At 33.2% G+C, this 13,303-nt stretch overlaps 1 protein-coding gene across 1 annotated transcript; it reads right to left on the bottom strand.

Moving 5' to 3' along the window:
• Positions 1–1,420: 1,420 nt before the first annotated feature.
• Positions 1,421–12,491, bottom strand: LOC123526220 (uncharacterized). The gene is made up of 11 exons (XM_045305273.2): positions 12,433–12,491; positions 10,272–10,512; positions 8,650–8,719; positions 7,596–7,661; positions 6,318–6,569; positions 5,697–5,975; positions 5,228–5,404; positions 4,247–4,507; positions 3,033–3,317; positions 2,453–2,644; positions 1,421–1,540 (listed from the first exon to the last, which is right to left on the bottom strand). Exons 2-11 carry the CDS (start codon positions 10,503–10,505, stop codon positions 1,506–1,508), a joined length of 1,851 nt encoding a protein of 616 aa, XP_045161208.2. The 5' UTR covers positions 10,506–10,512; positions 12,433–12,491; the 3' UTR covers positions 1,421–1,505.
• Between the last annotated feature and the right edge of the window lie 812 nt (positions 12,492–13,303).

Below are 13,303 nucleotides of genomic sequence, written 5' to 3'. Positions count from 1 at the left end.
ATTTGGACAGTTCAACAGTCCCATGTTAAACATACGATAAAGTCAGAAACGCTTGAAAATGTTTCGAATGTAAATCGGGTGAAGTAGGCGCTCAATGTACAAAATTTGGTTATGCGTCTTGAAATCAGAGTTATATGTTAAGAAAAGGCAGAAATAGCGACTGTAACAATATTCAGTGAATCATTTTAGATTTAAACTAAAACAAAATAGATATAGAATAAAAAGGTTATTCAACAGTGTACAGTACAATAAGAGATATAGTTGGACTCGTACCAAGCTGGGAAAACCATATTGGACGAGCCGCTAGGCTGGTTACTCGTCCAAATATATCTCTGTATTGTACCAAACAATGTTAAATGACCTAATAGTATTACACTAAAGGAAAACTATGAGAATAATAATATGTTTTAAGCATCAAAGGATATTCTGTTATAATAAGCTAATCTTCCAAACATTATGGACTGTCTACATAGTAATCTAGCAAGTTTAGTGAACATTTACTTTGGAATCAGTCCTGCTTTAGATCTACGAATTAACCATATTGCATACTATCACGTATGCCATAATAGCTCTTTGCAACAAGAAACAAATAACGATACTAAAACCCTATTGATAGAAAATTCAACCTATCTTCGAAAAGTAGATTTTTACCTACGAAATGAGAGAGGGATAACGCGGGATATGGATCAGTATTCTAATTGCTCAAGGATAATTATCTACAATTTGCAAACAAATTCAAATATTATAACACTGTTTACTAAATTAAATGTTCTGTACAATACGGAGATATATTTGAACGAGTACCCAGCTGAGACAACCGCTAGGTGATTCCAGTATGGTTTTCCTAACTGGGTATGAGTCCAAATATATCTCGTATTGTACAGTACAGTATTTAATAACCTTTTTTTCTATATCTATTTTATTTTACCAGTTTGGATTAAAATTGATTCACTGAATATTGTTTTTCTTCCTTTTCTGTATATTTAAGACGCTTAACCAAACTCTGTACATAGAGCCCCTAATTCATCCGATTTACATTCGGAACTTATTCTTGCGTTTCGGGCTTGACTTTTATGTTTTAATGGCACTGTTTAATCGTCCATTACGGACAACAAAGTACTGTTGTTTTTTGGGGGTTTTTTTTGTACGCAAGTGCGTCAAAATAATGTAATTTATTGTGCGGTTATGCATTGCAAATAACCGTTCACGATTGATTAATTAAAATAGATATAGAATAATATGCGTAATACATTTAATCTTTAAGAATCTTTGTGGAATTGACTTTCATATAAAAGATTATAAGCTCTTGCTGTAGGTTTATGCAACATTTTATATACATGCAACTGAAAAATAAAAATATTTCCACCAAGCCCTATCTCTACGAATATGCATATATATTCAGAGACAACAACAAGTTTTGTTATTTTTTTTCCGGGTTTTATTATATATATGTAATTTGTAACGTAATGATTAAAACTCTACCACAAATGCACATCAGCTTGCTTCTATCCAATCAGCGATGGTCCAGCAGTTGAAATACCTTAAAATAAATTGAAAGAATAAAAAAATGTCAGCACTAATCAGTTGTATTGTAGTTTTTCTTTATCGTAACATAAAGGCATAGCTGATACTATCTTAAGTGTGAAGGTCGAATGTGCTGCGAAAATAAAGCAACAAGCAAAGATATGAAAACTAAAACGAGCTGATTCATTTAATGCTATACAGGATATACAAATGTTCACTTAAATGTAATTAGAATGACAGAAATTTATTCAAATACAGTACTTCGTCATGGAAATGGTGGATACTGCAACGTGTGAGATATGTTACATGTATGCATAGTTCATAAATACTTTATTTGACATGCGTGTAGAAATACCCGATGTCAGTTTACGTAGGCCAATGTTTCAGTAGGCATCTGAAAACAAAAGCTAGCCCGGGTTCCTTTCCATTCCTCAGTAACGTGAAAAGCTCGTTAAACATTTATAAAGTTAAAAGCTGATATTTTGAATTTGCCAATCTAAATATTCCGACAGAGTTTCAAATCCCGTCCCAAAACCGTAAAGTCAAAATATTGTTTTAAGTAGAATTTCGGTTGACTAGAAGTAAAACTGACCCGGTCCCCTTAGTATTTGAATCACAGATATTTTCAACTGTATATCATTAGCTCCGTTATGTATGCGTACATCGTGAATTTCAGGTAAATTTGTCGGTAATTAACCGTCTCAATGTCAACATTATTTGTAAAGTTTAACAAATATTTAGAACAATATATAACTGTATGCACTACAATTATTAGTGTTCGAGGAAAAAATGAAAAAAAGATGGCTTCAAGATAACAATGCAAAAATTAATTAGCGCTTGAACGAAATCATAATTATAATTGTTCTATGACGTTGATGCTCTTTCACACATTACCTCGAATTTAATAAGATAAATATCATGTTCTTACGGTATTGACATAATGGAGGATGTGATTCCCCCGATGAGGATATTCCGTTAACTGAATGGTGTGTACTGCCGCATGGAATATCATCCCATTGCCCGCTTTTATATGGTATAAATGCAACACAGTCTTCTTGGCTAGAACTAACATAATTGGACAAATGACCCGTAATCCAATTTGTAAACTGCACAGGAGCTCCTAAAATCAAGAACATACAACCTAGATATTTTTGTCACCATGTCACTGAAATAAATAAAGGCAAATTTGCTGAAAATAGGTACCACACATTCCTCTTTGTATCTAGAACCTAAGAATATAACCTCATAGCGACAAACGTCATAACAACGCCATATCAAGTGGCAAATATTTGATGCTGTAGATATTTTTCTTGATAACGTGTAAGGATCGAAATGATAATATTCTGGAATAAAACCGTTGTTTGTAGTTCAATTGCACACTCGTGATATAATTCTTTCACATCTGGACTCTTTTCATTTATTATTTATTTTTCAACAAAAAATCACTGTTTGGTAACTATTATTTCTTAAGTAGATCAGAAATCCTTAACAGAAGAAAGTAAGCCTACCTGATGTCCATTTAAATTGTCCCTCTGAATTGTGGTCTGAAAGGCCAATCCAAACTGCATGACTCGGCGAATATCTGTTAAGAAAACCTTGAAGAAACGCTTGTTCTTGTTTATTACTTATGTAAGCAAGGTGGCCTCCCCTGGTTTGACAAATGTCCTCAGCATGCTGCCAAGCAACCCTAGCGTTTGGAACAATTTCATAACAACTGAGATCATACTGTCCGAGAATTCCTCTGTCTATCTTAATTATCTGATGTAGTTTATAAGGACACAAATGTAAATTGCCTGTAAAGGTGCAAGAAAACTGTTGTACAAAGTATGAAAGCGACATAAAAACACATCTTTTACTTGGATATACTCGAGTTGCGGTTAAGAATGATCTATTAGGTTTGTTTAAGCTATTCGACGTTATCTATTTGTAGCATATAACTTGTGGCATTTAAAAAAAACAAACCTTATAGCATGACACCTACATAATCAAGTGTCTACTTGTATTATTCTAATTTAATTTTGTAATTAATCTCTGGACTAAGCTTGGTTGAGAGTAAAGATCACTGACAAAGTACAAGAAATTCTGACTTCTAAATTAGTTGGAAAGCTGATATGTATTTCTGAGTCGAAAACTTTGTAATTCAGCCAAGAGTCTTAGAGGCAAAGCCACGTACTTTATCGATTTTTTTTTTTGAAATTATAGTTTTCAAAATACGTTAAGTGTAGATGATGACCTTAAGATAGGAATGTGCAAAGCTTGCCTTCTATGTCAAGATACAAGGCTTTCATTTGTCGAATGGCCTGGGTGATACGCAACATGAAGTTTTCTGTTATATTCAATTGTATACGATTTATAAATAAGCATGAAATGACCAAGTACATATATGTGTGTGCGGGTTATAAGGAAAGTAAAATATTGCAAAAAAGCTGTTTGAAATGAACACGTTCATTGTTTAATTTTAGTAATAATCAAGCAAATATTAACATTTTATATACTGAGAAAGTGTGGTAATTGATATCAGCTTTTTATAACACACGTGTTTATTTATATTCGATCAACTACTACATTTTCCTTAATAATTAGTATTCCATAACCATTGTGTAACTAGTCCTATAACGACGAAACCTGCTTTAACTAATGCATTTGGACCGCCCACCGTGCATAAATAGTGATTAATACACTTTGCTATAAGCTATATCTTAAATTTACATAAATTCATTACCTTGTGCTAAGGTCGGATCCAGAGTAGCCAGTGGTGCAAACGAATTCAGCCATATAGTAGATGGTGATGTAGACATTGTTGTAGAAGTGATATTTGTTGGTTTCATTGTAAAACCCTTTCTTGTCGTAGAAGGGGACTTTTTCGTGATTCTAAAACTAGTCTGTGTTATTGTTGATAACGTTTTGTTGCTTTGTCCTAGTGATACAGGTATTGTTGTCACATTTAAAGGTTTTGTAACCGCATTTGTCTTTGTACTAGCTGCTGCAATTTAAAAATGAATATTACAGACTGTAATAACAATATAAAGAAAATTCTTTACAATCACTACATATTTGAAACAAAACAAGAACATTTCTTATACTTCATTTCATCTGTGTAAATTTGTAAGCATGAAATAACGAGGTATGTATGTACAAGCAGTAATGGGTGTTATGAGAAAAATAGGACAGCGTTGCAATTAACTGTATGAAAAGAAAATTCATTGTTTAACCATTATCATGCTGGACATGATCAATTTTGCCTTCGCAACCAGTGCAGATCATGATCAGCCTGTACATCCGTGCAGTCTGATCATGATCTGCACCGTTCGCCATTCAGTCAGTATATGTTTGGTGTGCACACTTTTTAACTGTTAACGGTCATGTCTAAATTGAAAGATGGACACGTTTAGTGTAAGTGTTAATTTGAGTGAACCAATTAATTTTTAAGTAAATATTAACATTTTATTTACTGTCAAATCTTAATAGGAATGATAATGTGATTATTGATATAAGTTACAATTAATAAACGTGTTTATTTCTAACCACTCAACTGCCGCATTACCTAAATATAACATAATTAAAATTGTGTTACTAGTCATAAAGTCATCTGTACCGCCAAGTTGAATATTTTATTCATTTTTAATATTTATTGATGGAATATCTAAGGGAAAGTTGCACGTAATACATGTATATCTATTAAGTACAAATGTATCAAACATACCATATTGACATATATACGCATTACGTGTCCCAAACAGTTCTAACAAGGAATTATTACCACCACACTTAACATCATCCCACATTCCATTTGAGGGTGTCATATAAACACAGTCCTCGGCATTGTGATACCTGTAATCTTTTCGACCAGGCTTCCAGTTTGTGTATGTTATTTTGTTACCTAAACATGATTGACACCATTTAAAAAGCATGTAACGCACGACATGAACTTAATGCTGTAATCACAATTAAGCCTAATGCTAAGCAGAACAGAGCAATAAGGTATAATAATTGTTTACCAAATGACAATGCTGTTGAATAAAGATGCTTGTTAGAAGTTCCCATTTTTACACACAACCGTGTTAGAATGAGCCCTTATTTAATATTCACGACGTATGAATATCAGATAACGTCTTTTGATCTTTTTTGTGAAACGAACAACAATTCAGTTTTACCAAAAGATCAAGCAATACCTGATGTCCACTCAAAACGTTCTTCTCGATTTATGTCGTGCAGACCTAACCATACAGTATGACTATGATGTTTTACAAGAAAACTGTAGATAAAGTCTTGCTCCTTTTGGTTAGCAATATGTATGAGGTGCCCTCCATTAATTCTACAGTTTGTTTCAGCATGAAACCAGGATACTCCTGTCTGAACAACCTCGTAGCAGTTTTTTCCTAACTGTGTTACGAGTTCTCTGGGCTGCGTAGCAAGGTGTTGTATTCGGTTGGGGCACAATTCAATGTGTCCTACAGGAAAAAAAAAGCATGTCGTTTGCTGAAACAGCAAAGTAAAATTAACGTTTTAAATTCTGTTAATCCAGCTTAAACAAACCGCACCCAGTTTATTCAAATGATAATATCTAAATGACAGCATTTCGTCATAATTTACGGGAAGTGGGTGGGGGTAATAAGTGTTTTTTTCTATGCGGTAAAAAATAACAACATGGTTTTAATCGTGATGTTATATATTTCATTTTGCACACTTGATTGGGATGACCGACCTTACTGTCATTCAGTACCAAGCTCGTGTTCCATTAACGCGACGACATATTTAAGACAAGTCATGAAAAAGTGACATAAATATATTACCTTGTTCTAAGGTTGGATCCAGTGTAGCCAGAGGTGCAAACGAATTCAACCATATAGTAGACAGTGATGTAGGCATGGTTGTAGATGTGGTACTTGTTGGTTTTGTTGTAAAAACACTTCTTGTTGTAGAAGAGGACATTGTTTTGTTCATAAAACTAGACTTTGTTGATAACGTTTGACTGGATTGTCGCAGTGATACAGGTATGGCTGTCACATTTAAAGATTTTGTAACTGCATTTGTCTTTGTACTAGCTGCAGAAGATGTATATATCTGAGTGTTTGTTTGGTGTGGTTTAACGTCGCACCGGCACAATAATAAGTCATTTAGAAGCTTTGATGGTACCCATCCGTGTATTATCTTTTCACAAATAGGCCCCTGAGTAGAACCGCGAACTTCCGTAAGCCATCTGAATGATTTCCTTCCATATAAAAGTCAACGGTCTTAGGTACGCTCAAACCCATATCTGCGAGGGGTAAGTTATATGAAGCCGGCGATCTTAACCACTCGGCAACGGAGGCCGCACAGATGTACGTAGGAATTGATACTGAAAAAAATACTAAGAAAACCCGTTCTATTGATTCTGAGGAGTATTGTTGTATGTTGGTGTGTGCGACCAGGGAGTTCACGTACTATTATTTAAGTATATCATCAACAAACTGTAACCAAGCAATTGTTGTTGTTTCATAAGATGCTGCTAAGGATGTTCAAGTAACAGAATGATTTAAGATGATATGGCATCTAAAACTGTGATTTGAACTTACAAACCTTATGTCCCGTTATTCCCAAGTTATATTTAAGGTAAAGGAATATTGTAAAGTCTCAATTTATTTCAATCATTTTTAAGTAAATGGTAATTGTTGAAACTAACTGAACTACTTACTGGGTATTTTCATCGTCCGTCAGTACAACTGATGTGGGAATATTAATTAACAATAGCTAAAATGATTTCAAAAAACATCAGAACCCAGTTGTTCGAAATTGAAAGAGAGTGTTAACATAATCGGCGATTAACTTTTATGTTAAACTTTCGACATTTTAGAAGTCTTAGTAATTTAAACAAATGAATTAGAGATTTTGAACACTAATTTTTTTGATTAATTTGAACTACTACCCTATTACACTAGTGTTTAATCCGCCGATATATTAATATTTAGAAGCAGAAAATTTAATTTATCGATTAAATATTAAAAACAACTGGGTCTAGTTCTTCACTTTTAACAGTTTGTTTACTATCTATTAATTCATTAGTAGTTTATTAATAGATAAAAGACATATACCTTGTCCAGACGAACGGGATGTCAAACGTGATACCATAACAGTCGGTTGCATGGTTGAGATAGTTACTGCAAATAAAATCGCTTATGTGTACAGTAGAGCTACTTTATGATATATATTTCATGATAGATTCAAGACAACTTTTATTTCACTGAAATGTTACATATAGACTTGTCTGTCTATTCCAAATTTCGATTTATACGTTTGGTAAACGCAACTTGAAAATGTTTGATCTTATAGTCTAAACTGAAGAGTACTTGTACGGTTAAATGTGATTTTAAGAATGCCTCTTTGAAATTGTATAGAAAAGTGAAAACCTGTCTGATCTGTATACGCTGAACTGTGATTAATTGAAAAACTACACTTTCATTGTCACGGAGAGTTCATCAATACACTCATTTTCTATTCAATATATTCATTTGAATTCTTATTACATATATTGCATTTTTTATATAATTTTTAATGCTATTTGTACTATGCACAGACATGTGCTCTGTTTAATAAAGTTAAATCTTAAAGTTGAAGTCCATCGATATTTAAGCCGCGCTATGAGAAAACCAACATAGCGCTTTGCGACCAGCAAGGATCCAACCAAGCCAATATGTTGGTTTTCTCATGGCGCGTATCATTTGGTTTTAACGTGTCTAAATTTATGGAACATATTACATAATTTTTAACAAGTAAACACATTATTTTTGACAGCAATCTATCCTTATACCCAGTGTTTTGTATAGTCGTAAATGAGTTCGTCATATGACAGTATATAACTTAAGAATTATTTCTTACAATAAGTACCGTTTATGATATACAATGAAAGCAGCATTTTGTATTGATAGAATGTCAAAATCGTAAATTTAACGGCGATTAAAATGTGAAATTTTTGAAATTTGTATTACATTAAACCGTAATTGGTCTGCTATGTTGGTTGATTAGCTCGCCTTTGTATACATAATATTACGGCACAGAATAGTGGTACAACTGAGTGAATCGACCAAGCAGATTCAAATATAACAAAATAATTCTACCCACAAAATGAAGCAAAAAATTACAACCTACCAATGTCCTTAAGTGGAGGTGTTCCATGACAATTTAATTTCTTTATGTAAATATCCATCACAAATGCAATCTATCTCGAACAAAAAGAAACACAAGATATTTTTCATATAATTATATGTCTGAATTACCTTTCAAAGCTTAATAGAATTCAGGAGGTGTACCTTTTATTTCTATATACGTTTTTTTTCATAAGTAGTTAATTGAATTGAGGGATTTATTTTAGTACTAAGCAGACATGTTCCCCATAATTAGACTATGTGTTGCGCATGTGACCAATGGTTGTCGGTCAAAGGCCAATGGCACTTTTGAAAGTCAAGAAAAATTTGTTTTGATTATGTTGCTGTTTCAAATACTTTACTTACAGTACATTTTATATCGATCTTTTATTCCTTTACTTTAACTTCTGGTGGTATATAACTTCCTCATCATATACTGCTATCTCCTCGTCGTTTAGCGCATCTCCTCGCCGTATGCAATATGCTCATGGTTTACTACAAGCATCATATCGTTTACTGCAATATTCTCATCGTTTACTGCAATTTCCCCTATGGTTAATTGCAATCCCCCCCCCCCTCATCGTTTACTGCAATCTCCTCCTCATCGTTTACTGCATCTCCTCATCGTTTACTGCAATCTCCTCCTCATCGTTTACTGCAATCTCCTCCTCATCGTTTACTGCATCTCCTCCTCATCGTTTACTGCATCACCTCCTCAATGTTTACTGCATCTCCTCCTCATCGTTTACTGCATCTCCTCCTCATCGTTTACTGCATCACCTCCTCAATGTTTACTGCATCTCCTCCTCATCGTTTACTGCATCTCCACATGATCGACTGCAATATTTTATCTTAATAAAGACCAAGATGTGAAGTTCCTTCCGCAATTCCAGCGGATTACAGAGAAATATACAAGACAATTCTCAGATAATTCGGCAGATATTAGTTAGGAAATGCTTATATTCATATCACAAGGATGAAATTAATGTAATTGAGCAGAAAAAATGACCTTGAAACATTGACATTGCATTTAACCGACAAGCATAAAGCATACGTTAACATTGTTCATCAGGGGAACGTTTGTTGTAGCACTAACTTAAAGATAAATCTATAAATATGCATATGCAAGTTATGGAGCAGAAACGTTTTCTTAACCGTACTTGAATAATATACATATTGCCTTCTTTTTACATACACAATTTTATGAACCTAGCTTGAATACATTTTTTTTAGTTTTTGCAGGATCCACATTTTCGGATGGATATTCATACATATAAATATTTATGTGGCTTCGTTTTTGTTCTCTCTTAAAGAAAAGCAGCCACACAAATCTTACGTAATGAATGACATCACGGAAAAGGTACAGTTACCTACTTTCCTAAAGCCACATCTAGTATGCAAACGTAAGCACGGGCAAACGTACGGAAGGAATGCATTCCTATAGTCACCTCCGGTGTTCCACCGGTAGGGGACTAATGTTCGGGTCCTAGTGTAGTATATGAAAAAGTATTAATACAGAGATTTAGTAGTACTAAGAATGTGCTGCTAGTTTATAAGTAACTGTTTCCTAGTGTCTTGCTGATAAATATTAGTCACTTTAAAACATTTTATAGACCATTTAACCACCTGATGCCTAAACATAATTGCATTGAACGCAGTCGATTGTTCGCTTATAGGGTAAAGATACTGTTTACAGTCATTGACGTCCATAATCCCGAGTAGGACTGAAGTTCTGGTTGTATTTTGGTAAACTGGAACTCCATATTTGCTATAGTTGCAGACACACTGGTAGTCGGCCGATATCATCACGATAAGGTACAGCCAGATAACAGTGTGCCATTCCAGTTGCCTTGCCATCATAAATATTCTGAAAGAAAAATATGCATTCTACTTTGATTTAAAACACGGTTGTGATGTAATCCTTTGTTAGTTTTGTCCATTATATAACCATAAAAACATGGACAAATATTAATACATACATCATAGGGTCAAGTTAATTTTAATTTTTTAAAGGTACTTCAAATCATTCATAAATATGACAAAGCGAGAAATGTTCGAAACTCGTAAGAATCAGCACTAAATATCATTAATGTTTAAAAAAATTTAATTGCAATAAATATTTATATGCAATCTAATTAAAACTCCATTTGATTTGGTATTTTTATTTACGACAGAGAAACAAATCAATGCATTGTCTTTGCCTCATAGAGGAAAATATAAGAGACATTATATAATATCACAACAATCTTGATTTGTTCTTGAGGACCGCGTTTTAAGTCAGAGAAAAGCCTTAAACTATCCATTATGTGAAAGAATGGACAATCTCGGCGCGTTGCGCCTCGATTTGTCCATTCTTTTACATTATGGACAGTTTTCGGCTTTTCTCCTTTACATAATAATGAATTTTGCAATATTTCTTTTCACACTGAACAATTTAAAGAACAAAGTAAACAATGGCATTCTAAAGACATGGAATTATTTGAACCATAGTACATAAAAGTGACCCTTGTGGCTGTGATTATGTTTGTTCGAATAAAGATAATTACATTTTTACACAAGTCCATAGACTTAATGAAGAGAAACCATCTTTATTACGAGAGTATACAGTGGGTGAAAACTCTTTTCTTTTCCTTAACGTGGAGACAGTTAATCACAACAAAACTCATTTTGTATATTAGTTTGTAGCCTCGCTTGTTTTTGAATTTAGCAAAACTATTATACTGCTTTATTCTTACTCAAACAGTTATTAATTATATGTAATTTCTAAGATTCGTCTTTGCTGACATTAAAACTTTTAACAGAGGTTTTACATACATCTTAAGAATAGTGTTCATGGTATTTAGCGGTCAAGTTTTTCGGAGAACAATATTAATTTGAACAACAGTAATAAGACATCATTGCGTCAAAAAATCGGGGCGGCGAGTAGTTTCTTACGGTGCCCCTAAAGTGACATGTTACACACTTTTTTTCCAATTAGGTAATGTGAGACTTTTTTTTATTTCGTTTAAACGAAATTAACGAAAACGAAACGAAATTAATTTTCAGCTTTAAAGAAAATATATTTGATGAGATGATAAAATCTGAATAATTGTTTTATGAATGTTGGAGTTTCCAACAAGATTTCTGAAGTTTCAACATTATACATACTGACCAGGCCTCGGAAGGGAAGTTTTTTCAATGATTTTGATCGTTTTATACAGAAGGCATGATCAATCTGAACAATATTGTAGAAGTTAAGCTAAGCAGGTCGTATGAATCATTTTAAGTCAAGCAGAATTATTTTACATATAAAAGCACAAACAAGCCGCGTTTATTTGTCGAGCCCTGTCTCGGGCAATAATTTCGCCTAATTAGAATAACTGGAGCAGACTTGATAGAAGTCACCTTAAGAACATTTCTTCGAAATTATTTTATAATCATGTATGAAGTCTCTAACAAGTATAGATGTCGTTATAATTCTCACTATATGGGTGTATAGGAAAACTAATGAAGCGGAATAATTCACGGCAGAGGCCTTTCTGTGAAATAATTAAAAACCAGGCAAACGATTTCTGACAAGACTACCATTAATATTTTTCTTTCTGTTGCCATAACAATCACATGCATCTTCCGGATTTTTAAAGGGTTTCGAAAATATGTTCTCAAATGGAACACATACTCGAAGTTTCGTCAGTTCAGATAAGATGTTGTGCAAATAAATGATATTAACTGCGCCAAATTTTGTGATTTAATAATGATTAGAATAATACATGTATCTATTTTTCAACAAGTAATTGTTAATACTTACGGTGCACTGACACTGTACAGTTGATTTATGTACAATGGTGTGGAGTACAATTGTGTTAAACTTTGTTATCTTTAACTTCAGTCATTCATTTAATAGTTATATTGTGAGGGTCATTCTAAAAATAGACTGTTGCATAACTTTAAACCTTAAACATCAAAGATATTTGAATTTGTTCTGTCTTGAACAATAATGTATCTGCTCCAACGTACCAAATTGTTAGTGATGTCGTTATATGTCGTACTTAGGCTTTACTGCCCGCTTTGAATATATCATTAATTTTGTTCACGATTTATTTTGTAATTAATAAATTATATCAAATATATAAACGATATTGAACATCTATTGTGGTGAACGATCAATAGAGATTAGAATATGCATTTTCAACGAGATATCATACATTAAACTGAAGCATGCTGATATCGTCGAATCTGCCACAAACTTTGCTATGGTTTTTTAAATTACCTTCCATTTTGTACTGTCTGTGGAATATTATTCTGTTTTGATAGCAACTGATATTTACAGTTACTAATAGATATATAAATCGCTAAAACGGTTTGAATTATGCTAAATTGCACATAACGGGAAATGAGCTGTAGGGCCAGTTTACGTATCTATCGGACAACCCTTCTATCTATCTTCCTCGTCGCAAACGGAATGACACGTTTATATTAAGTTTAATCTAACTGATTATTTTATCTAGTTGCTATAAAACATATTACAGGTTTACATATAAACGGTTATTTTGAAGAAACAAGAAAAAACACCGAATCATTGAACAAAAGGGTTGTTTTTAGATAACATCGATATTGAACAACAAATAAAACATGTATTATAACAATACGAAACAACAATTTACTAAATCGCGGTAAAG

This window comes from Mercenaria mercenaria, chromosome 14, assembly GCF_021730395.1.
Source record: "Mercenaria mercenaria strain notata chromosome 14, MADL_Memer_1, whole genome shotgun sequence".
Classification (NCBI taxonomy): Eukaryota; Metazoa; Mollusca; class Bivalvia; order Venerida; family Veneridae; genus Mercenaria; species Mercenaria mercenaria.
This window is presented reverse-complemented; position numbering and strand designations above follow the sequence as displayed.

Bases quoted from the DNA above. Each gene is read 5' to 3' on its own strand.
- LOC123526220 (XM_045305273.2), bottom strand. From the start codon at position 10,505: ATGATGGCAAGGCAACTGGAATGGCACACTGTTATCTGGCTGTACCTT. The intron at 5,976-6,317 runs GTAATATATTTA...TTTTTCCTGTAG, and splicing joins GGATCCAACCTTAGAACAAG to GACACATTGAATTGTGCCCC. The intron at 2,645-3,032 runs GTAGGCTTACTT...TCTTGATTTTAG, and splicing joins ACAATTTAAATGGACATCAG to GAGCTCCTGTGCAGTTTACA.